General features: G+C 37.4%; 1 protein-coding gene and 1 non-coding gene across 2 annotated transcripts in view; both read right to left on the reverse strand.

The window, feature by feature from the left end:
- Window positions 1-26275, reverse strand: part of TMEM260 (transmembrane protein 260) — a 70516-nt gene that overhangs the window by 27749 nt on the left and 16492 nt on the right. Inside the window, 4 exon segments of the mRNA XM_040226376.1 lie at window positions 2351-2391; window positions 3923-4102; window positions 7384-7497; window positions 8531-8708. Coding sequence (XP_040082310.1) covers window positions 2351-2391; window positions 3923-4102; window positions 7384-7497; window positions 8531-8708 — 513 coding nt within the window.
- On the reverse strand, window positions 9351-9422 carry TRNAW-CCA. Its single transcript has one exon. It is a non-coding gene; the product is annotated as a tRNA-Trp (tRNA).

Here is a 26275-nt window from a genome sequence, read left to right on the forward strand (position 1 = left end):
ATGCCATCCAATCATCTCATCCTCTGTCATACCCTTCTCCTCTTGCCTTGAATCTTTCCCAGCATCAGGGTCTTTTCCAGTGAGTCAGTTCTTCACATCAGGTGGCCAAAGTATTGGAGTTTCAGCTTCAACATCAGTCCTTCCAGTGAACATCCAGGACTGGTCTCCTTTAGGATGGACTGATTGGATCTCCTTGCAGTCCAAGGGACTCTCAAGAGTCTTCTCCAACACCACAGTTTAAAAGCATCAATTCTTTGGCGCTCAGCTTTCTTTATGGTCCAACTCTCACAACCATACATGACTACTGGAAAAACCATAGCTTTGACTGACAGACCTTTGTCAGCAAAGTAATGTTTCTGCTTTTTAGTATTCTGTCTAGGTTTTAGGGCATAGTTTTTCTTCCAAGGAGTAAGCATCTTCTAATTTCATGGCTGCAGTCACCAAATGCAGTGATTTTGGAGCCCCCCAAAATAAAGTCTCTCACTGTTTCCCCATCTATTTGCTATGAAGTGATGTGACCAGATGCCACGATCTCAGTTTTTTTAGTTAGGTTTTTGAATGTTGAGTTTTAAATCAGCTTTTTCACTCTCTTCTTTCACTTTCATCAAGAGGCTTTTTAGTTCCTCTTCACTTTCTGCCATAAGGGTGGTGTCATCTGCATATCTGAGGTTATTGATATTTCTCCTGGCAATCTTGATTCCAGCTTGTGCTTCATCCAGTCCAGCATTTCACATGATATACTCTGCATATAAGTTAAATAAGCAGGGTGACATATACAGCCTTGATGTACTCCTTTCCTAATCTGGAACCAGTCTGTTTTTCCATGTCCAGTTCTAACTGTTGCTCCTTGACCTGCATACAGATTTCTCAGGAGGCAAGTCAGGTGTCTGGTAATTCCATCTCTTTCAGAATCTTCCACAGTTTGTTGTGATCCACACAGTCAAAGGCTTTGGCATAGTCAATAAAGCAGAAGTAGATGTTTTTCTGGAACTCTCTTGCTTTTTCTATGATCCAGTGGTGTTGGCAACTTGATCTCTGGTTCCTCTGCCTTTTCTAAATCCAGCTGAACATCTGGAAATTCACGGTTCATGTACTGGTAAAGCCTGGCTTGAAGAATTTTGAGTATTACTTTGCTAGCGTGTGAGATGAGTGCAATTGTGTGGTAGTTTGAACATTCTTTGGCATTGCCTTTTTTGGGATTGGAATGAAAACTGACCTTTTCCAGTCCTGTGGCCACTGCTGAGTTTTCTAAATTTGCTGGCATATTGAGTGCAGCATTTTAACAGCATCATCTTTTAGGAATTGAAATAGCTCAACTGGAATTCCATCAGCTCCACTAACTTTGTTTGTAGTGATGCTTCCTAAGGCCCACTTGACTTCACATTCCAGGATGTCTGGCTCTAGGCGAGTGATCACACCATCGTGGTTATCTGGGTCATGAAGAACTCTTTTGTATAGTTCTTCTGTGTAGTCTTGCCACCTTTTCTTAATATCTTCTGCTTCTGTTAGGTCAATACCTCTTCTGTCCTTTACTGTGTCCATTATTGCATGAAATAAAAACCACAGCTTTGGCTAGATGGACTTTTCTAGGCAAAGGCAAAGTAATGTCTCTGCTTTTTAATATGCTGTCTAGGTTTGTCATTGCTCCAAGGAGCAAGCATCTTTTAATTTCATGGCTGCAGTCACTCTCCATCCACAGTGATTTTGGATCCCAAGCAAATATAGTCTTTCACTGCTCCCACTGTTTCCCCATCCATTTGCCATGAAGTGATGAGACTGGATGCCATGATCTTTGTTTTCTGAATGTTGAGTTTTAAGCCAGTTTTTTCACTCTCCTTTTTCACCTTCATCAAGAGGCTCTTTAATTCCTCTTTGCTGTCTGTCATAAGGGTGGTGTCATCTGCATATCTGATGTTATTGATATTTTTCCCCACATTATAGTTCAAAGCAAAATAACAAGAAAATGATTGTTTAAATTGTGCTAAATGCAATGTTCTAAAATGTCTCCAAAAGCAAGAATATATAAACAAAGAAAAAGTTACTTATAAAGCCACAATATATTGGGTAATTTTGTATTCAACTGAAAGTTGAAACATTTTCATTTTATAGATTCTATTTAGTCTCCTAATAGTCTTATTCACTGTTGTATTTAGTGCTCATTTCAAGCTTTATGTTACTGATGGGATGCTAGAATATTTGACATTATACACAAAAAGTGTTAACCACAGAGGTGAGAACTACTTCTCAGATGTACTGCTTCACAAAGTGATAAACTCAGAAATCCCTAAAATCATTTAAAGGAATTAATAAAGAATTCATTTTAAAATAGTTTAAAATATTTCATACTCACAGCAATATTTCGGACATACTAGATCCTATTTCAGATTTGGCCTGAACATAAAAGAGAAAAGTTTATTTGCACAAGTGTTAAACTGAAACTTTGGAAGGCTATTGTATTTTAACTACCCTGATTTAAAAGATGCATATTTTAAATATATGATGCAACTCCTCTTCATTCAAAGTGTTTTTTCAGAATCTATTTGGATTTTTTAAGAGAAGTCAGTGAAAACTAAATACAGACATCCCTTAGGAATCATTTCAGAAATAATAATTGGCTACAAATCAGTTAAACTCTTCCAGCAGGAATGATTAACACATTAATGAATTAACAGACTTTACACTTTCATTACAAAGTCTCTTTAAGCTCTTTTTTGGGCACTTTGATTACAGCTCATTATCACCTGCCTATAATTTCACAATTATGTGTGAATTATACACGTTTTCAAATCTGCAATGGCCCTCAAGCGATATTTCAATGGAATAACCAATGTAAGTAAACCAGAGTATAAATTTAAAGCACCAAACCTTCTCAGTCAAAGAATAACAATTATCCTTTTATTAAATGATTTTTTAGGAAATATCTCTTATATACAAAAACATATATAATCTATATTTAGGGGATAAAGAGTTTTAAAAAAAATCTATAGACTCACCATTCACTGAAGAAACAGAATGGCACAAATACCATATTTCACAGAGCCCTTGAAAGGGGCTTTCTTATCCCCTAGTGGTAACTATTACCTTGAATTCTGTGTTAGTTATTACCCTACGTTCTAAAACTATATAGGTTTACTACCTTTTATGTATTATTGAGTAATAGGTCATTAGTTTCTGCCTGGTTTAAAATTTTGTATAAATGGTATTCTTTAATATTGTAGTCATCTGAGAATTGCCTAATTTGAGTAAGACACAAAAAGCACAAATCATGAAAGAAAAATCAGATATAACTGTCTATTTAAAAATAAAAACCCATCTGTATATCCTTTCACTTTTCAGATAACCATTACTCACAAGCGCATTTAGTGTTTTACCCTAAACTATGTCTTAGGGAAAGCAAAGTCTTTTGAAATTCTCTGGAACATACTGTTTCCATTGAGTGAGATCATATTTTATGAAGCATTAACATATTTAGGTCTCCCACTAAATACTAACATGAACACTGTTCATCAAATATTTGAAAAAAAAAAAAAGAAATGTTTTGGTCAAGGTATATTAAAATGTTTGAAGTGTTTTTCCTCTAATTGTTTCCAGATATTTTTAATCATAGACCAAGGGCCCAAAATGATACCTGATGATAAAAAGACTGAAAAGCTTTCAGCTCCTGGGAGCAGAGGCTTTTGACTGCTTGTTATCTTGAAAAATATATTCAGGATACACAAAAGGATGATGTCAGATTAAGTGAGTCAGTTTTTCAAACTCATGTGAAAGGCTACATTCCAAGGGGCAAGTCTGCCAGATAAATAACGAAAGAAAATTCCACATGCTGTCATGTGTCATTTTTTGTTTTTTCCACTCATGGTCCAGGCAGAACACTGAAGTTTTGCCACTTATTTCCTTAAAAGTGTTTGAAATATAAATTTACCAGACTGAATGTTCCATATTCTTCCCTGAGAAAATGTGTCAAAAATCCTAGCAATGTTGTCTGGTCTCCCCAGGTCCAACGAGCTTGATTGAGGTAGGATGAGACAGGCAGGTAGATATAGGGCAGCAGACCAGCGGAGAAGCACAGACTCAACTTCAACAGGGAGCCTGGGGAGAGTTCCTGCATAGAGCACAGGGAGTCGCATGTATCTCAGTGTTTATTTTAGTCAGATTCATCCTGGAACTTCAAGAATATATTGAGGAAAACATCAAATATGTTTACTCAGAGCTGATCTCTCAATTTATATCAAGTCACCACGGAAGATGATGTTAAACCTTCTGATTACTGTGGATTACTAGGAAATTGCATCAGCCTGAACTCCTTTGCATGGCAAGTGAAATCTGAGTGAAGCAAATAATATTAGCAAAGACGTGATTTTCATGTTTATTGCATCCTCTACACTTAAAACCATGTCATGACACGCAGCATTGCACAGCTGAGACTACCCACTTGGAAGTGATTAGTGTTGATTATGGTGTTTGACTGTTTTCAAAACTGCCCAAGATATTGTTCTAATACTGATTCATTTCATTATCATCATCAGGAGTTGGCTTTAACTATATACTATATTATGACTGCACATTAAGAATATATTCTTTCTACAAGGGTTTTGGACATTTCATGGAAATCAGCACAAATGAAGCTAGTTTTTAAGTAACACTCAAGTTCATCCAAATGCTATTTTTTTTTTCTCAATTTACAAAGGAAAGAAGGAAATTTGTTGTATGGAATAATCTTGCCTCAAACAGAATATATTTCTCATCTGCAAGTTTCTTCTTTGCTTTTTTCTTTTTTGGCCATGTCATGTGGCCTGTGATTTTAGTTTCCCCAATAAGGAGCAAGCCTTGAAGTAACTGAAGCACAGAGTCTTAACCACTGTACTGCCAGGGAAGTCCCGCTTCTGCACGTTTCTAAAACCAAGGGAAACTCTGCCAAATTTTTACAAAGATTGAGTCCAAAAGAATTCTATGGTTGCTTTAGTAATTGGAAATGTCATCTCTTACAAATATCGTAATTGGAAATTGTCAATTTTTTCTTTAGGAAAAAGGGAAATTGATAGGTGACAATGAATATGAGAACCAAGATTTCCATTCACCAGAAGTAGAATGAAAAGTAGTTGACTATCAGAAAAGTAGTTGACTTACATTAGCATTTTCAAATAAGCATTCTTCATTGAAAATGGAGTGTTTTTATTACAATACTCATTTTGTTTGACATTTCTAAAGTGGTAATGAGATTCATACAAAATGATGGGATGAAAAAAACGGAAGATAATAACTAATTGAAGAATATGCCTTTGCTATTCTTAAAAGTAGCTTTAAATGTTTAGATTTTAGCAGTTTCCGCACACTATAAAGTTCAGTTTAGAATGGCAAGACATAGTTGCTGCAGAATTTTCTTTGTGTGTGCAAAATAGAGAAACAAACACATGAGAACTATTTCGGAGAGTGCAGGAGGGTGGCTCTGAGTCCTAGCTGCACGTACACTGGAATCACCTGGGGACCTTTTAGAACTATCAGTCCCAGGGCCTCTGGAGAAGGAAATGGCACCCCACTCCAGTACTCTTGCCTGGAAAATCCCATGGACAGAGGAGCATGGTAGGTTATAGTCCACGGGGTCGCAAAGAGTCGGACACGACTGAGTGACTTCACTTCACTTCCAGGGCCTCACACCCAATCAAATAAATCAGAATTATTTTAGCGTGGTGAGAGCACACAAAGGCATACACACACACAAACACCTATTTACTTTCTTAAATCTTTCCAGATAATTTAAGTAAGCAGTTGGGGTTGCAACCAACTAATTTCCTTCTCTGCCTTAGATCACCTGAGCAGTCAGATCCAATTCCCTATCACTTCACTGGTAGATCTTATTTTCTAGACTATACTCTTTAAATAATAAAAATAAAAGGTGCTCTGAAGAGTCACACTTTCCCAAATTTCATCATTTATCAGAGGTTGATCTAAGTTCAGGGTAAACAGGCTCTCAGATCAGGTTCCTAACTTGTCAGCTCTGGGTCTTGTATGTTTTACATGAGAATATGGCTCTCCCTCCAAAGACTTAAAACAAAAGATTTGCTTTTTAAGTTCATGCCAGAGAATGTATATCTAGCGGCACCTTCTCTGATATCAGAAGCCTGGCTAAGAGTGACACCATCAAGATGGCAACATAAGTAATCCCAACTTCAGTCCTTCCCACAAAACACCATCAGCAACTACCTGTAGACAAGATACTGTTGTGAAAATCCCAGACACTGGGGTTGAGGCTGAAGTCCTGGACCACAGAGACCGAGAAGGACTGCACTTTAAGTTTTGAGGGGCACTCTGACCATTTCACTCCTCCCCTAGGCCAGCACAGCGGTACATTAGAGGACGCCCCTCGGGGTACACTTTTTCCAGTGGAAAAGAGCCCCCAGGGTGGAAATCCAGCTCCCCAGGCATTGCAGGATGCTCCCCAGGAGACTCACTCAGTTCTCACTCGCAGGGACCACTGCGGCCGGGGAGAGGGGCGGGGTGGGCGTAGATCTTTGGGGCTCAACCACTGGGGATCAGACAGAGATGGAGAAGGGAAGCAGGGCTTACAGCAACCGGTCTCCAGTCTTGGGAGAACACATTCCTGTTTGCAGCGGTGCCAGAGCAGAGGTTGATCAGCCAGCAGTTCTGCGCATCTACAGAGCCGAGCCAGTGGCTGATCCTACTCGAAAATAATTTTGATTTAATTGATGTGGGGCATATATCAACATGATGAAAGTCACATATGACAAGGCCACAGCTAACACAGTACTCAATGGTGACAGGCTGAAAGCTTCTCCTCTAAGATCAGGAATAAGACAAGGGGGCCCACTCTCACCTCTCACATTCAACATAGTACTGGAAGTCCTACTCAGGGTAATTAGGCAAAAAAAAGAAATAAAAGGAATCCAAACTAGAAAGGAAGTGAAATTGTCTCTGTCTGCAAATGACATGATCTTAAATAGGAAATCCTAAAGATTCTATCAAAAAGCTGTAAAACTTAACAAATTTAGGAAAGTTACAGGATAGAAAATTAGTTGTGCTTCTATATACTAACAATGAACTATCTGAAAAAAAAACCTATTTCATTTACAATAGCATCAAATATAATAAATTGCTTAGGAATATATTTAACTGAGGAGGTATTAATGAAATATCTGTATACTGAAAACTATAAGACATCGATGAAAGAAACTGAAGAAGACACATATGAAAAGATGTCTCACATTCATGGATTAAAATAATTAATATTGTTAAAATGTTCATACTACCCAAAACCATCTATAGATTTTACAATATCCCTATTAAGCCTGTATGAAACTAATAAATAAACCTCATGTTTTCTGATGCCATAAATGTCATATTGGGCTTTTTTTCTCAAAAACCTACCTTCTCTTTTAAAAGTCGAAAGAGAATCCATGGTATTATGCACAAAACATAGAGTACTATTGTGTGCTGATTACATAAGCTAAGGCCACAGCATAAAGCACCAATTTTAGCTATCTGAAAAATAATAAAAGAAAATAATCCAAGTTAAAAATTCACTGAAAACTAAGAAAGCACAACAGTAAAAAGCTATTCTTTTTATTAAAACTAAGCATTTATACAGTAAGCCAGGTTAACATCAAACTTTTAATGCAAACAATCATGCTTTAATACTCACTAATATCTATCACCATTATTTTATTAATATTAAAGTTCAGCAATTCTTTGTTTTAGATTTTCTTCTATTAAATTAATTAAATATAACACTTTTGTTTAGAAACCTGGTTCCCTATGGTGGTCTTTTTGCTATTTTTGAACATGTGTTAATTTCATAATCATAAAAGGGTTTATGTTAAACAAAAACTAAACTCTAATATCATCACAGGTTTGTTTATGGAAACCACAGATAAACCTTGATGTTCTTTTGTTTCTAAATTCTTTAATGACACAGGCTGCCCAAATATTAAGATAATCTGGCACTCTTCAATGTGTAGATGGTAAGCCCTTAGAAGACAGGGTTCCCTGACACTGCAAATTATTTTGATGATTAGTCATTATAATCTCTTCAAAACTACTTCATTTTACATCTGATTACTTTCCTTTTAGTGAAAAAAAAGTACAAATTATTTGATCTTCTGTGAAATTAGAGAATAAGCTAATGCACCATAATGGTAAATAATTTAAGGTGGTCACCCTAGAGCTTGGCATCTTAAGATCACACACACACACACATACACACATATATGACAGTGGATTAGCTAACAAGACTTTCTTTCCCATAAGACTCACAGGGGATTTTGTAACACCCTCATTCTCCAAAAAACTTTTGAACTCTGAGACAGAAAAAAAATTCTCATGTTTTATAAAGGCTCTCATAGTTTACAGTAAAAAAACTGAGTGTTTGGAGAGTGCTTTTTCTCTCAACATGCCTAGATTACTTTGACAGTAATCAGAATAGATAAACAGTATCTAAACCAAAGTTAAAAAGAAATAGAGCATCTGTCTAAAAATTAAAACAAAAAGTGATTTCACTTTGATCAAAATAGGTTACCTTTGATCTTTCTTGTGCAGTTGCTGCCTCCTCAAAATATACAGTAAGAGCCATAAGCAGGCCCACAAACAGATTGTTTAAGCTAAAAACCTCTGCTGCAATGGACCACTGCCATGTTAGACGAGAAAATGAAAACACCCCCGCAGCAAGGATTCCTCCAGCATATGAGCCAGAAAGCCTGCAAATACAGATAACATGAAATCTTCTTTCTCAACAAAAAGAACTGACTTTATTTTCCTTTTTATAAACTGTAGCAGCAGAAATTATGACAGCCGCCCAGCACTATCCCAACACATTAGATGGTTAATACATTACTTCGTGTAATAATTCCTTTCAACAGATTTTAATTACAAAGTCCATATATTAACCTATTAAGAAACAAATGAACAAACCTGCTTGGTATCTTATGAACTGAATGAGGTTTAGTTCTCTGATGTACTCGTTAGGATTCAAGCCATTTCAGAAAGCCTGAAGAGACAGAAACTAGAGATAACAAACCTGGGCCACTTTTCTTGTTATATCTAAGAAGAAAAACGATCATGACTGATTAAGACTGAAAATTTAATAAAATGGCAGAGTATCTGTTTGGTAGAAACAGACTTACAGACTTAGAGAATGAACTTATGGTTGCCAGTGAGGAAGGATGGGGTAAGGGGATAGTTATGGAGTTTGGGATGGACATGTACAGTGACAGTGAAGTCGCTCAGTCGTGTCTAACTCTTTGCGACCCCGTGGACTGTAGCCCACCAGGCTCCTCTGTCCATGGGATTCTCCAGGCAAGAGTACTGGAGTGGATTGCCATTTCCTTCTCCAGGGGATCTTCCCGACCCAGGGATCGAACCCGGGTCTCCTGCATTGGAGGCAGACGCTTTAACCTCTGAGCCACCAGGGAAGCCCATGTGGACATGTACACACTGCTATAATTAAAATGGATAACCAACAAGGACCTACTGTATAGCGCAGGGAACTCTGCTCAATGTTATGTGTCAGCCTGGATGGGAGGGGAGTCGGAGGGAGAAGATACATGTATGTGTATGGCTGAGTCCCTTCGCTGTTCACCTGAAACTATCAAAATATCACAACATTGTTAATCGGCCATATCGTAATACAAAATAAAAAGCTTTTAAAAATAAATAAAAGAAAAAAAAGGAATATCTGTTCAGGAACACTCACTCTCACTCCTTGTGGAATGTTTGGGTCTAGGTACTTTTTACATTTATCTCCCAACATATGGCAAAGTATGTCTTGGTCACAATATTTGGTGATTTTAAGATACTGTAAGCTAAATTCTTAGTTTCTAATGATTTCTTCTTTACACAAAGTCAAAGTTAAAAATGATATTTTTTTTTTAAAGAGAAGGGTGGGAGTGTGAATTTTAGTAACACAGAAGAATCAAATGCTATACTTGGAAACAAATTCCTCACTCCCAATGCCAACAGAAGCCCACATTTCAAATTAATTGAGGAATCTGGATCTCAATTTAGAGATATGATTTGAGAGGTCAAATCATAGGTCATTACTTTTTAGCTGTATTGTTTTGCATAAAAATTATGGAGTAATTGTATAGCTTTTAATCAACCTTAGTACGAAAAAAAGCTAACAAATTTCAACATCACCAAACCTGTTTTTCTCTGAATTTCTCTTTACAATTTTCCTGTTCTCTTTCCCTTATAAAAATCATCAGTTTCCTATTTCCTGCAGAATACTCCATTCTCCCAGTTTTCCTGATTCAATAACCTAAAGTTATTTCTTCCTTCCAAATTCCTTTTCAGATTCCTTTCCATTTGTATTCCTTTGGCCTTAGATTCAAAGTAATAGTTTCCTAACTTGCCTTACATTTTCTAATTCTTCTGCAATATAACATCAGATTAAACTTTCTAAAGCATACTCTTTGTGAATACTCTTTATTCCTACAGGATGAATTAGAATCAACCTGGAATCCAGGCTCCCAATAAACTGGGCCCCCTAAACACTAATTACCAACATGACCTCCTACCAAGTAGTCAAGCTCCTTAAAATTCCCTAATAATACTTGCCTATTCCTAGCTCCATATGTTTGCCTATGCTGTAGCCCTGAATTGAAGGTCCTCCCTGCTCCTTTATTAAAACTCTTCTCTTCTCTCAATTTTCTCTTCAATTCCCAGGTTTCTAGCCCATCTCTGCGTATCAATGATTTTTACATTGTTTTTTGAAATGTGAACTGGAGCTAAACTTCACTTAATTGGAAGCATCTGGCCCTAAGCACAGAAAGGAAACTTAACAAATAAAAGAATGAATTAATCTTAAAGTATTAGTAACAATTTAAATAAACTTCTAAGTTCCAGCTGTCAATTTGACTTTGGAAAGTCAGCAAAAGATACAAGATTCCTTCTTCTACTTAAAACATAAATTAGCACCCTTGGAGAAATGGCTGATTCCAGGGTTGAAAAAGCTCAAGTAGGAAATGAATTAGAAACATTCTGGGACACAAAGTAAGGAAATGCTCAAGTGGAGACATGACCAAAGAGCATATTAGCCAGCTTACAGGACTCTCATTGGCCAAACTGGGGAAAACGAGCATAAAAATAATTAGAGTAACAGACTGTAACCCAGTGAATAAACAAGAATCTATTAATGTAAAAAAAGAAAAGCTATGGATCTGTAGTGATATAAAAAAGTGGGTGAGAAGGAAAAGTCCATGGAAAGTCAACTAATAACTATAGAAGAAATTAGAAGAATTAGAAATCCCCACTTGACAACCATCATAATAATAATCAATGGATACCACAGGAGAGGGTAAAGTTTGGAGTAACAGAAATATGTACACTGTCTAAAGGTATTTCCCTGTAAATAATTACAAAAGAAGAAACTGTAATTACAGTGGCAAACTGGATCGACACAGTCTTAATCACATCAGCGAAGTTAACACCCAGTAATGGGACAAAAAATCATCATAAGCTTCTTTATCTATTGCAAAAAAAAAAAAAGAAAGAATACGGCATCATTTCTATGGTATTCCTGCCAAAAATGCATTACCTGAATTTAAGCAAGAAGACAGACAAACTCAGACTGAAGGACATTCTACAGAATAACCGACCTGTACGTATCAAGAAATGTCAAAGTCTTGAGAATAAACAAAATCACCATGAGAACTGTCCCAGATTAGAGACCAAAAGGATGACAATAGAATAAAAGGCATGATCTAGGACTTCTACTATAGTTCAGTTCAGTCGCTCGGTCATCTCCGACTCTTTGTGACCCCATGAATCACAGCACGCCAGGCCTCCCTGTCCATCACCAACTCCTGGAGTTTACTCAAACTCATGTCCATCGAATCGGTGATGCCATCCAGCCATCCCATCCTCTGTTGTCCCCTTTTCCTCCTGCCCCTAATCCCTCCCAGTATCAGGGTCTTTTCCAGTGAGTCAACTCTTCATATGAGGTGGCCAAAGTATTGGAGTTTCAGCTTTAACTTCAGTCCTTTCAATGAACACCCAGGACTGATCTCCTTTAGGATGGACTGGTTGGATCTCCTTGCAGTCCAAGGGACTCTCAAGAGTCTTCTCCAACACCACAGTTCAAAAGCATCAATTCTTCGGTGCTCAGCTTTCTTCACAGTCCAACTCTCACAACCATACATGACCACAGGAAAAACCATAGCCTTGACTAGACAGAACTTTGTTGCCAAAGTAATGTCTCTGCTTTTTAATATGCTATCTAGGTTGGTTGTAACTTTCCTTCCAAGGAGTAAGCATCTTTTAATTTCATGGCTGCAATCACCATCTGCAGTGATTTTGGAGCCCCCCAAAATAAGTCTGACAGTTTCCACTGTTTTCCCATCTATTTCTCATGAACTGATGGAACCAGATGCCATGATCTTAGTTTTCTGAATGTTGAGCTTTAAGCCAACTTTTTAACTCTCTTCTTTCATCAAGAGGCTTTTTAGATCCTCTTCACTTTCTGCCATAAGGGTGGTATCATCTACTATAAGCACGTGGAAAAAATTGGATCAAGTCTGAAGATTAGGTAACAGCGTTGTATCATTGATAATTTGTTTTGAGACCTACACTGTGTATATGTAAGATGATGTTGGTTTAAAGAAACATATCCTGAAGCATTTAAGGGTAAAAGGACATCATGACTGCAGCTTATTCTTAATTGGTTAAAAAGCAAAATAACATATACATATCCACTGAGTCAAGGATAAAGCAAATGTGGTAAAATATTAATATTTGGGAACCTGAGTAAAGGGCAAACAGTGAACCATTTGTGCCACTTTTTTATAAATCTGAAATTGCATCAAGATAAAAAGTTTAAAGAAATCAGCAAATTTCCAGGATAAGTTGCTAACATTTGTTGAGTTTTTTGTTAGCCATGTTTCAGGTATTGTTCTATGGCCTTCTTTATATTCATTTAATTTTCACAATAACCCTAGGAGTAGATGGTGGTTTGTCTCCTTTTCTCAAATGAAGAAAATGAGGCTCAGGGGAGGCCAAATAATTTTTCTAAGGTCCTATAGTAGGTAATTAAGTGGCAGAACCAGGATTAAAATTGTTAGTCTGGCTACTTAAAATAATTACATTATGGGTAAGAGATGGCTATTTTAATGTCAAATCGTTTATCCCAGACTATTGATATACTTCCCTGGTGGCTCAGATGGTAAAGCGTCTGCCTACAATGCGGGACACCAGTATATGATCCATGGGTTGGCAAGGTCCTCTGGAGAAGGAAATGGCAACCCACTCTAGTACTCTTGCCTGGAAAATCCCATGGACGGAGGAGTGTGGTAGGCTACAGTCCATGGGGTCGCAGAGTCAGAAACAACTGAGTGATTTCACTTTCAATGATATATTGTACATTTATTTAGTTAAATATGCACCTCTTTGAGTGAAGAACAGAAGTTTTATCAATTATTAGAATTGTATTTATGTCTATGTGTTATCTAAACAACACACTACCAACTTGAATTGTACATACCTCTCAAGACTGACATTAATTTTTTTTTTTTTGAAAGGGCAGTTAAAGTTTAAAACCAGCAAACAGTTAATTAAAGAGAACTGATATGTACAAATCCTCAGGAAGAAAACTCAAGACTCACTAATCTACAATGATTTTTAGCACATTATTATGCTCAGGAAGACATCCTAAAGCGTTTGAATTATTGACATTATTGGAATTATGAACTATGTTAACTGCCTTTTCAAATATTTCATAAGGTTTTAGAAACTGAAGACAGTATAAGTAAAATTATCAGTGGTAAAATTTATCCAGTCACCTTAGACGATTAGAGATACTTATGTACATTAGCATTTTATTGAAGACTAATCCTACATCAGCAAGGTCTAAAATCTGAATTTTTCCTACCTCACTTCTGTCCCCCCTGCCAAGGACAAGATTGTTTTACAATGAATAATCCATATATTCTTTCACCTGATTTTTCTGGGTATAAGGTTATAGAAGAGAAGGTAACTGATTATAAAGCCAGTAAAGAAAATCAAACCTATAATCTTGATCTTTTTAGCATCTCAAAACAGCTTGCTTAAAAATCAACTCAGTCTATAGACTGAAGATAAGAGTAGTGGACCTTCTCTTTTGCTACTCAACATTTAAAATCCTTTCATATGCTTGAGGGATACAAGCTAATGAAGCAAAGCCCTTCTTATTACACACACTGAAATAAAGAATATTTTTCTAGTCTCCAAGCAGTTAGAGCATGGGCATATGACCTAGCCTCTGCCTGTCAGAATCACCTGCTCCATTCTTTGAATTGGAAATTCATGAGGCCAAAAAGCAGGTATGGAGACAGAATCAGACATGGTGGGTGGGATTTGTGCATCATTTTCACAGACAATAATGGCAGCACTTTCAGGGTTAGTGCTCAGAATCCAGGTCAGTGTCGGTGATGTGAGCTGGGGTGCCTGGGGCCCAGGGATGGCAGCCACAGTGGTTTCACCAGCACATACGTGCCTGGGACTCTGAATATTTTGGGATTAGAGCCTGCTAATCCAGCCTTCCCAGAAATTCTGCAAGCTTTCCAACTTCCTTTTTTTTAAATTCTAGATTTGAATATTTCCTCTTTTAAAAAGCTTTCAGTTCAGCTAAGTTCAGTCGCTCAGTCGTGTCCAACTCTTTGCGACCCCATGGCTTGCAGGCGTGGCAGGCCTCCCTGTCCATCACCAACTCCTGGAGATTACTCAAACTCATGTCCATTGAGTTGGTGATGCCATCCAATCATCTCATCCTCTGTTGTCCCCTTCTCCCCCTGCCTTCAATCTTTCCTAGCATCAGGGTCTTTTCAAATGAATTATTTCTTCAAATCAGGTGGCCAAAGTATTGGAGTTTCAGCTTCAGCCATCAGTTCTTCCAATGAATATTCAGGATTGATTTCCTTTAGGATGGACTGGTTGGATCTCCTTGCAGTCCAAGGGACTCTCAAGAGTCTTCTCCAACACCACAGTTCAAAAGCATCAATTCTTCGGGCTTAATTTTCCTTATAGTCCAAATCTCACATCCATACATGACTACAGGAAAAAACATAGCTTTGACTATATGGGCCTTTGTTGGCCAAGTAATGTCTCTGCTTTTTAATATGCTGTCTAGGTTGGTCCAGAAATAAAGTCTGTCACTGTTTCCACTGCTTCCCCATCTATTTGCCATGAAGTGATGGGACCTGATGCCATCATCTTAGTTTTCTGAATGTTGAGTTTTAAGCCAACATTTTTGCTCTCCTCTTTCACCTTCATCAAGAGGCTCTTTATTTTTTCTTCACTTTCTCACATAAGGATGGTATCATCTGCAGACCTGAGGTTATTGGCATTTCTTCTGGCATTCTTTTTTTTAAATATAAATTTGTTTATTTTAATTGGAGGTTAACTACTTTACAATATTGTATTGGTTTTGCCATACATCAACATGAATCCACCACAGGTATACAAGTGTTCCCCATCCTGAACCCCCCTCCCTCCTCCCTCCCCGTACCATCCCTCTGGGTCATCTCAGTGCACCAGCCCCAAGCATCCAGTATCATGCATTGAACCTGGACTGGTGATTCGTTTCATATATGATATTATACGTTTCAATGCCATTCTCCCAAATCATCCCATCCTCTCCCTCTCCCACAGAGTCCAAAAGACTGTTCTATACATCTGTGTCTCTTTTGCTGTCTCACATACAGGGTTATAGTTACCATCTTTCTAAATTCCATATATATGTGTTAGTATACTGTATTGGTGTTTTTCTTTCTGGCTTACTTCACTCTGTATAATAGGCTCCAGTTTCATCCATCTCATTAGAACTGATTCAAATGTATTCTTTTAATGGCTGAGTAATACTCCATTGTGTATATGTACCATAGCTTTCTTATCCATTTATCTGCTGATGGACATCTAGGTTGCTTCCATGTCCTGGCTATTATAAACAGTGCTGCGATGAACATTGGGGTACACGTGTCTCTTTCAATTCTGATTTCCTTGGTGTGTATGCCCAGCAGTGCGACTATTTGCAGTTTTTTAAGGAATCTCCACACTGTTCTCCATAGTGGCTGTACTAGTTTGCATTCCCACCAAGAGTCTAAGAGGGTTCCCTTTTCTCCATACCCTCTCCAGCATTTATTGCTTGTAGACTTTTGGATCACAGCCATTCTGACTGGCGTAAAATGGTACCTCATTGTGGCTTTGATTTGCATTTCTCTGATAATGAGTGATGTTGAGCATCTTTTCATGTGTTTGTTAGCCATCTGTATGTCTTCTTTGTAGAAATGTCTATTTAGTTCTTTGGCCCATTTTTTGACTGGGTCGTTTATTTTTCTGGAATTGAGCTGCAGGAGTTGCTTGTATATTTTTGAGATTAGTTGTTTGTCAGTTGCTTCATTTGCTATTATTTTCTCCCATCCTGAAGGCATCTTTTCACCTTGCTTATAGTTTCCTTTGTTGTGCAGAAGCTTTTAAGTTTAATTAGGTCCCATTTGTTTATTTTTGCTTTTATTTCCACTACTCTGGGAGGTGGGTCATAGAGGATCCTGCTGTGATTTATGTCGGAGAGTGTTTTGCCTATGTTCTCCTCTAGGAATTTTATAGTTTCTGGTCTTACGTTTAGACCTTTAATCCATTTTGAGTTTATTTTTGTGTATGGTGTTAGAAAGTGTTCTAGTTTTATTCTTTTACAAGTGGTTGATCAGTTTTCCCAGCATCACTTGTTAAAGAGATTGTCTTTAATCCATTGTATATTCTTGTCTCCTTTGTCAAAGATAAGGTGTCCACAGGTGTGTGGATTTATCTCTGGGCTTTCTATTTTGTTCCACTGATCTATATTTCTGTCTTTGTGCCAGTACCATACTGTCTTGATGACTGTGGCTTTGTAGTAGAGCCTGTCTCCTGGCATTCTTGATTCCAGTGTTTCTCATGATGTACTCTGCATATAAGTTAAATAAGCAGGGTGACAATATACAGCCTTGACATACTCCTTTCCCTATTTGAAACCAGTCTGTTGTTCCATGTACAGTTCTAACTGTTGCTTCCTGACCTGCATACAGATTGAATGGTATTCCCATCTCTTTAAGAATTTTCCACAGTTTGTTGTGATCCACACAGTCAAAGGCTTTGGCATAGTCAATAAAGCAGATGTTTTTCTGGAACTCTCTTGTTTTTTCTATGATCCAATGGTGTTGGCAATTTGATCTCTGGTTTCTCTGCCTTTCCTAAATCCAGCTTGAACATCTGGAAGTTCACAGTTCACATACTGTTGAAGCCTGGCTTGGAGAATTTTGAGCATTACTTTGCTAGCATGAGAGATGAATGCAATTGTGTGGTTGTTTGAGCATTCTTTGGCATTGGCTTTCTTTGGGATTGGAATGAAAACTGACCTTTTCTAGTCCTGTGACCTAGTCCTGCTGTTTTCTAAATTTGCTGGCATGTTGAGTGCAGCACTTTCACAGCATCATCTTTTAGGATTTGAAATAGCTCAACTGGAATTCCATCATTTCCACTAGCTTTGTTCATAATGATGTTTCCTAAGGCTGTTGACTTTGGATTCCAGGATGTCTGGCTCTAGGTGAGTGATCATATCATCATGATTATCTTGGTCATGAAGATCTTTTTTTTGTACAGTTCTTCTGTGTATTCTTGCCACCTCTTCTCAATATCTTCTGCTTCTGTTAGGTCCATACCATTTCTGTCCTTTACTGAGCCCATCTTTGCATGAAATGTTCCCTTGGTATCTCTAATTTTCTTGAAGAGCTCTCTAGTCCTTCCCATTCTATTCTTTGCACTGATCACTGAGGAAGGCTTTCTTATCTCTCCTGGCTATTCTTTGGAACTCTGCATTCAAATGGGTATATCTTTCCTTTTCACCTTGCCTTTCACTTCTCTTCTTTTCTCAGTTATTTGTAAGGCCTCCTCAGACAACCATTTTGTCTTTTTGCAACTTCTTTTTCTTGGGGGATGGTCTTGATCCCTGCCTCCTGTACAATGTCATGAACCTCTGTCCACAGTTCTTCAGGCACTCTATCAGATCTAATCTCTTTAATCTATTTCTCACTTCTACTGTATAATCATAACGGATTTGATTATAGGTCACACCTGAATGGTCTAGTGGTTTTCCCTACTTTCTTGAATTTAAAAGTAAAAAGCTTTATTGAGATATAATTCATATACTATATAATTCATTTATTTAAAATGTATAAAGATTTTCAGTATATTTAGAAATATGCAACTATCATTATAGTCAATTTTATAACATTTTCATCACCTCAAAAAGAAACTCTATCTCCTTTAACTATCTCTCCAATCTCACTGCCAGACTTAAGGAACCACTAATCTACCTTCTGTCTGTGAACTTCCCTCTTCTGGGTTTTCATATAAATAGAATCATATAATACACGGACTTTTGTGTCTGACTTCTTTCACTTAACATGATGTGTTCAAGGTTCATCCAACTTGTAGTATGTATCAGTATTTCACTTCTTTGTAGAGCTGAATTAATATTTCACTACAGAGCTATTCCACATTTTGCTTATTCATTCTCCCATTGATGGACATCTAGACTATTTCCATCTTTTGCCTACTACGAATAGCACTTCTATAAATATCTATGTACAAGATTTTGTGTGGACATGTTTTCATTTCTCTAGGGTATATACCTAGCAGTGGAATTGCTGGATCCTAAAACAACCAATTTAATCATTTGAAACTGCTAAACTGTTTTCCAAAGTGGCTACATAATTTTACGTTCCCATGAGCAATGGATGAGGGTTCTGATTTTTCCACAACCCAGTGAACACTTGTTATCTTTTTGATTCTAGTCATCCCATTGGGTGTGAAAGGGTATCTCACTGAGATTTTGATTTGCATTTCCTTAATGGCTAACAATGCTGAGCACCTTTGCAATTGCTCATTGGTCATTTCTACATCTTCCTTGGAGAAATGTCTTTTCAAATATTTTGCCCATTTGAAAAATTGCTGTATCTTTCTTATTACTGAGTTGTAGCATTCTTCCCAACTTCCTTTCAATATTCTTTTCTGCTAAACACAGCCAATCGCTTGCCACTGAGAATCCTGACTAAAACTATCTGCCTTCCTTCTTTATTATTTCTATTGTCTTCAAGAAAAACTGTGTGAGGAAATTCTGAAAATAAATGCTGCAGTTGTCAAAGCTTTGTGGAACATAGAAAAGAAGGCAATATGCCTAAGGGCAAAAAGTTATGCATGCATCCATAGAGAGAATATAAAACATTTTGGAGGCCTCATTTTATTAATTAACACTATCTCTGATTTTCATAAAATAATGTATATAGGCTATACTTTTGAGAGTCTCTTTGTTTCCAACAGCCTTTTATATATCAAACTGTTCATGTTCCTTCAAACGCACAGGTTTGAACACACTGCCTTTAAAAGCTTGTTTCGTGCTAAGGCTCAGAATCAATCAACATTTACTGACCATGTAACATGTACACTCTAGTGGATTAAGAAAAGTAGAGATAATTTGAATCGTCTGCTCTGAGAAAACTCTGCAAGCTAAGGAGGGCTACAGAACAAGGACTTGTAGATAGCAAACAATGTGTAATAATAAGCACTCAGCTGAGGCTGGAGACTGTAGAAGCTGTGGATGTGGGGTGGCAGCCTTGGTCCACATGGCTGTGGCAAGGTCTGTAGCAGCCTGACCTGGGCTGGGGAAGGCTGTAAGGAGCCAGGTTGAGTTTTATTAGGTAGGTAGGGCAGAAGGACAAGAGGAAAAGGTGTTAAAGCAATGAACTACAGGGTCTACACCGAATGCGGAAGGAAGCAGAGCCAGCAGGGGGCTGATGGAGGAGATCAAAAGGATGAGCAAAGGGATCTAGGACTCAGTTCAATGGAAGACAAGTGTAGGGGCACTATGAAATTGAGCAAACTGAAAGCTCAAATCAGGCAGGGAGTGGGAAGGGAGATGGAGGAGTTTAATAAAGCTGTTCTCAAAATCATAAGATACCCATTAAAATTAAGCATTTGTCTCAAAAGACAAGCAGTACATGGTATATTAGTAAGTCTGCAGGGTGAGTGCAATGTAGGAAGAGAAGTGTGTGGTCTAGTGCCACAATGTCACAAGCAGGCAAACAAGCAGATGTGATGTCCCACATCAGCCTACAGCAAGCTGAGTCTCTGACTGGCTGACAGGTCAAAGGATAATGTCAGCAATGGTGAGGATGAAGAGCTTCTGAAGACTTCAGAGATGGTCTCCAGTTCATTCACTGGCTCTGCAGCTCGGCAGTCTTGTTACATTGTTCACAGTATATGATGATATCTGTGCATGCTTTGTTTCTCCTTACTGAGATGGAAATAAAAATGACTAGCGGGCAAGCTGATGTCAAGAACACTTTCCTGAAGGCAATTTTCAGGGTCACAGTGACGTTCAGGATTGGCCTCACATTGCCCACATCTGCAGCATCCATCCTCTGTTCTCACCCTAGTCCTCTATTGGAATTGTTCTCACTGGGGTCTCCAGTGAGTGTCTAACCACCAAGCAGGGCAGGCTCGAGGAACCTCTCTGCTGTGTGGATCACTGCCCCAGCCACGCTCTACCAAGTTGACCATCTGGACTTCACATCCTCTGTGTCTTCCTTCTGTGTTTTCTCCAAATGGCTCCTCTTCTTGCATTTAAACACCTTTCAAGCCAGTGTTTCTCAAAGATTTCATTCTCAGGAAATTGTTCTCACTCTACTTTGCCTGGGTGACTTTATTCACTATCTTGACTTCACATGCCAGCGACAAACTAAAGAAAACAAATCTGTCTCCAGCACCGCCTTTCCCTTAGTTTTGAATTTAATCTTATCCCCAAGTTACTGTACCCTCACCACAAAGCCACCCCACCTCTGGATGTCCCACAGAACCTCAGGGTCAGTATGTGCAAAATTAATTTCTCATCCTCTTCCCTGAAATAATTTCTTGTGTTCCTGTACTGAATTTCATTATCTTCCTTGTTTAGTTATCTAAATTAAGAGCCCCTGGAGTCATCATCAGAGCTCCTCTCTCTTTCCAACATCCTGCCAATTGGACTTCATCAACAGTTTATAAAATCATACTCTTCTCTCTACCCACACTCACTTCCCTAGGCCAGCCCATCTGACTCACCACCTCAGGCTCACACAATGTTATAGGTTTATGTGCTGCCTGCTTCCAGCCATGGGCCCACCACTGCCACCAGAGAGAGGGATCTAAGGCACACCTGACGTTGTGCTTTTGTTTCCAACCCTTCAAGCGTTCCTCTTTGATTATAAAACATACTCTAAGTGTCCCACGACAACAGACACAAATTTTCATGATCTGGTCTCAGCCCACCTGTAGCTTCATTTTCAACACAACCTATTTTGAACTGTGTTCCAGCAACACTGAATGACTTGTCCCTGTGCTTACAGGCTGTTTCTCTTTCACCTCAGAGTTTCTTAGCACAAGAGATTCTCTATATCTGGAACACGGCTTTGCCTTCACTTGGCCACTCCCACTGACTGACTGTTTACAACTCAGCACAGGCTTCACCTTTTCAAGAAGTTTTCCCAGAAGTACTTTCGCAAAGACTAGGGTAACCACCCCTTCTCCAGACTCTCATCAAATTAAATGTATTAATAATCTTTTATTATTATTATTAATGATTATCAGTTAAATGTATTAATAAATCTGAATAGGGAGATTTTTCTATATTTCTTAGTAAAAACAATCTTGAGGAATAAAATGTTTAACTATAACTTAATCAAAACATAGTTAAGAAACCAAATGTGAGGAACTTAAAACCCTCTAAATAAAGTATTTACAAAGCCAATAGAATTTTTTGGACTACTGATACCACTAGATAGCTGTGTCACTATATCAGCACATTTAAAAGTTAAAAGAATATCTCATTTTACAAATATCTGTATGATCTCCTGTAGGTGAAAATGGCAACCCACTCCAGTATTCTTGCCTGGAGAATCCCATGGACAGAGGAGTCTGGAGGGCTACAGTCCATGGGATTGCAAAGAGTCAGACATGACTGAGTGACTGAACACACACACACAGAACAAAGCTATGCAACTTTTGGAAACTAAATGTTTATATAATATATATATATAATTTCAGACATACTTTACCTTCACTTTTTATTGTTGTTTTTCTTTATTCATATTGCCTTTCACACTGATGTGTAAAGGGAGTTCCTTGTATTTTCTCAAATTTTTGTAAATCTCAAACAAAATACCTCAAAGTTTCCACTTTTTATGTCTTTTTGAGCCAAATATCAATGAATCTTTCATATCAATAAGCCACTGTGAATTCTGGATAAAGACATTAAATGTGCAAAAGACTTATCTAAGTGATGCTGCAAAAATCACATTGACAAATATGTCTGAAGGTGAATCTGGTCTTAGCCTTGTTAAATAAGATGACTTAGCAAGCACTTTTATTGTCTGTTTATCAGTTTGTTTGTTTTTTTTAAAGGCATGAATTCTATGAATCTGCTGACTTCTGAAAACCTCCAATTAATCCATTATCTGTTTTGATTGCTAGGGTCTTTGTTATTTTATGAGTTTGACCAATAATATTCCCAATGTGGGTGACTGAACAAATTAGTTATAATTTGCTCTTTTGGGCAATAATTCTATCTAGAACACACTCTCTACAATTTTTTTCCCCTGAAAAGGTTACAATATACCTTTGCAATTTTTTGGCAGAATTAGATTATATAAGCATAGTGAAACACTATGCATGAATGCTGGTAAATGAACTGCAGTCCAAATTTCTGGCTAAGCAATATTTCTTTAAAAAATATAGGGAAGGAATATTTAATCTGACCTTGTTATTTAAACATGAGTTTTAAGTGAAAATGTTGTTCTGAACCCACAAAACAAGCTGTTTGGTATCATCCATAAAGTCAAATGAATAGACGGAGAGTAAATATAAATAACTCTCAAATAAGACAAAACAACTGTCTTCTGCTGCTGCTGCTACTGCTAAGTCGCCTCAGTTGTGTCCGACTCTGTGTGACCCCAGAGACGGCAGCCCACCAGGCTCCCCCGTCCCTGGGATTCTCCAGGCAAGAACACTGGAGTGGGTTGCCATTTCCTTCTCCAGTGCATGAAAGTGAAAAGTAAAAGTGAAGTCACTCAGTTGTGTCCGACTCTTCGAGACCCCATGGACTGCAGCCTACCAGGCTCCTCCATCCATGGGATTTTCCAGGCAAGAGTACTGGAGTCCTATAGACTAAGCCTGACTTTTTTTCAAAGAAAAATGACATAATCAAAAAACACCAAGGTGTTTTCACTTGGCAATCAAGGAGGCCTACTTTTAATTTTCATTTCATTCTTTTAAATAAATATGCTTGTACACCCATGGCAGATTCATGTCAATGTATGGCAAAACCAATGCAATATTGTAAAGTAATTACCCTCCAATTAAAATAAATAAATTTATATTAAAAAAATAAATATGCTTAAGTAGTTGTTATTTTTTATAAAGCGACTGAAGAACTGATATATTCATTTACATGTAATGTGCTAAAAGTGGTATCTTAAAATTAGCTCATTTAAATTTAAAAGACAAACAGTTTTCTACTGAAATTGATGAACCTGCTACTAATAGGAACCTGGAGGAAAAAAAAAATTCAAATGAAGTTGTGAATAAAATGAGAACTGTTTTTAGCACTATTCACTAATAAATTGCAAAATAATCTAAAATATTTTCCACTTTAAGATTGACTTATGATAAATTTTATATATATATAATATGAGAAAAATGTTTTCTATTCTCAATCTAGAGGCTCACAAAGCCTCACAGAAGGATATCAAGGGAGCTATTTCTTCAAGTAAAATATGTATTTTATAATCTAACATGATTTATAGAAAGATAACATCTTATGAGGCCATATAAAGAACACACACTTTAAACTTGCTATGAAATTTCAGTAAGACAGCCATTGTATTTTAAAAGATAGTTACATGTCAACAATCAAAATCAAGTTTTTACACTATTAGAGAGGCATGCTTAATTTTCAAGGTCTCAAACCAACAGAATAATGTAATAATACAGATGATTCAAAATAACAAATAATCTAAAAGTTACTGAAGTTTGTTTTGTATAAATAAATATGTATTACATATATGTGACACATAAAATGTATTTTGCAGTATATTTGCAATAAATAAATTTTCCTCATTGCCTTTTACTTGGGCTAAGGCTAAAACCATGGAGTTCACATTCCAGGGGATCACAGTGGTCAGTCACTGAGGAAAGATATACCAGGAGTATGACAGACAGGATAAGGAGGGTTGCCAAGTATTTAAAATTTCACCCAGAGAATGGAAAAATTCTCTTCTAGGGTGAGAAATATGTGATGCTTCTCAGAGAATCCTAACAAATGTGAGGCTCAGAATTCTATGAGACCTAGATGAGATTCCTAAGAAAGGTACTGATTGTGCCATAGTTTTCTCACTGATGGAATGCTATTCATCTGTTGACACAATGGATAAATTGGGGGTGGGGGGTTATAATTTATACCATTGACACAGGTTTGCTATTGATGATAAGGTGTATTTTTCTTTCTGCTACACAGTATTTGATTTTCTTGTGTAGTCACATGTTTGTCTAACCCACAATCCAAAGACAAATAACAGAAAACTGAAATTCTTTCAGAACATATATTTGGCGTGCTTCATAAAATTCATGAATGTATTTGTCTTCACTGTGCAAAGAACCCAACATGGAGGGTACACTATGCTCCTTGAACATTTAAAACTCCTACTTGAAGTAAGTACAATAGAATCAAGTAGGAAGGCCACAATTCATCTGAGCATTCTTGTTAAAAAAATTATTTTTTGTGTCAACTCATATTGATGACTTAAAATGCAGCAGATTATAGGGAAGAGATATAGTAAAGCAGGGTACAATCAGTGGCAAATCTACTGCCCCCATCCTCCCAAGCTCTTATCTTTCTGAGTCTTGTTCATGGAGAATAGACAAACGTTACCTCTGGCTCTCATTCACAAAATCATCACCCATAGATTTCTCTCTTCAATGTACCTGGAGATGTCAAACTGGGAAATTAAGCTATTGACAGAAAAGATGTTCAGTTTCAGCTGAACTTCTCTCATTCAGTGGCAGTTCACTCAACACTCTTTCAACAAATATGTACTGAGTATCTAATATGTGCCAGGTGCTCTATGGGCAAATTATGCACACATGTGCTAAGTCGCTTCAGTCATGTCTGACTCTTTTCCACACTATGGACTGTAGCCTGCCAGGTTCCCCTGGCTTTGGGATTCTCCAGGTAAGAATACTTGAGTGGGTTGCCATGCCCTCCTCCAGGGGATCTTCCCAATCTAGGAATAGAACCCACATCTTTTATATCTCCTGGCAGGCGGGTTCTTTACCATTAGTGCCATCTGGGAAGCCAGGGCAAATTATAGTCAGTGGGTATTTGGAGAGCAGTAGAATCTAAATGTTTTTCTTGTCATTTTCAAGTTTAAATCTAATGAATATCAATCAATAATTTATGGTCTGGTATATTAAAGTTCTATCTCTAAAGCCACCACCACCATAAGTAAAAAAATGTAAAACATTTGCATCTTTAATAAATTTGTAAATAAGCCCATTTTCCCATATTTTATAAAAATTTACTTTCACTCCAGGTGAAATCCTACCAAGGTTTATTCTATTCCATGAGACTATCAATAGGAAAAAGATTGTTCTACCCCGAATTTTCAGCTACATAAATATCAACTACCAGTACGCTGAAAGGAAAATCACAAAGTATTAGTCTTGATTTTAAAACCACTAAATAAAGTTGGGGAAAAAATGAGAAAGCTTTCATAAAGGAAAAGGGCACAAGTGAAACAGAGGGAACAAGATTATGAATAGTTCTTGTAAATAAAATACAATCATGCAATTTCCATTAGAATTAAAATTTGTAAACTAATAAATGATGAAGCTATTCGAGGCTTAGAACAACTCATCTCATCAATTTATACCCAAATACCTAAAAGAAAAACACCGAACTGAGCCTTATAGGAATCATCATCATTTACTTTACATTTGACCAAGTGTCCATAGTATGCCAAATAACTTGCACTATGCAAGGCAATATCCTCTTAAGGTACAACCTAGCTTAAAATAACTCCCAAACTACAGATTTTCATCAATTTTGCTTGAAATGTTTAAAACCATGCAAGGCCTCAAGATGACTTATTACTCAATCTTGATAGTATATTTTGTATTCGGTAGCAAAACTGAAATTGGTTAAGGGTATAGTTCAGAATTATTATTCTCAAAGTCC

The sequence above is a fragment of the Oryx dammah genome, unplaced genomic scaffold (genome assembly GCF_014754425.2).
Source record: "Oryx dammah isolate SB20612 unplaced genomic scaffold, SCBI_Odam_1.1 HiC_scaffold_26, whole genome shotgun sequence".
Lineage (NCBI taxonomy): Eukaryota > Metazoa > Chordata > Mammalia > Artiodactyla > Bovidae > Oryx > Oryx dammah.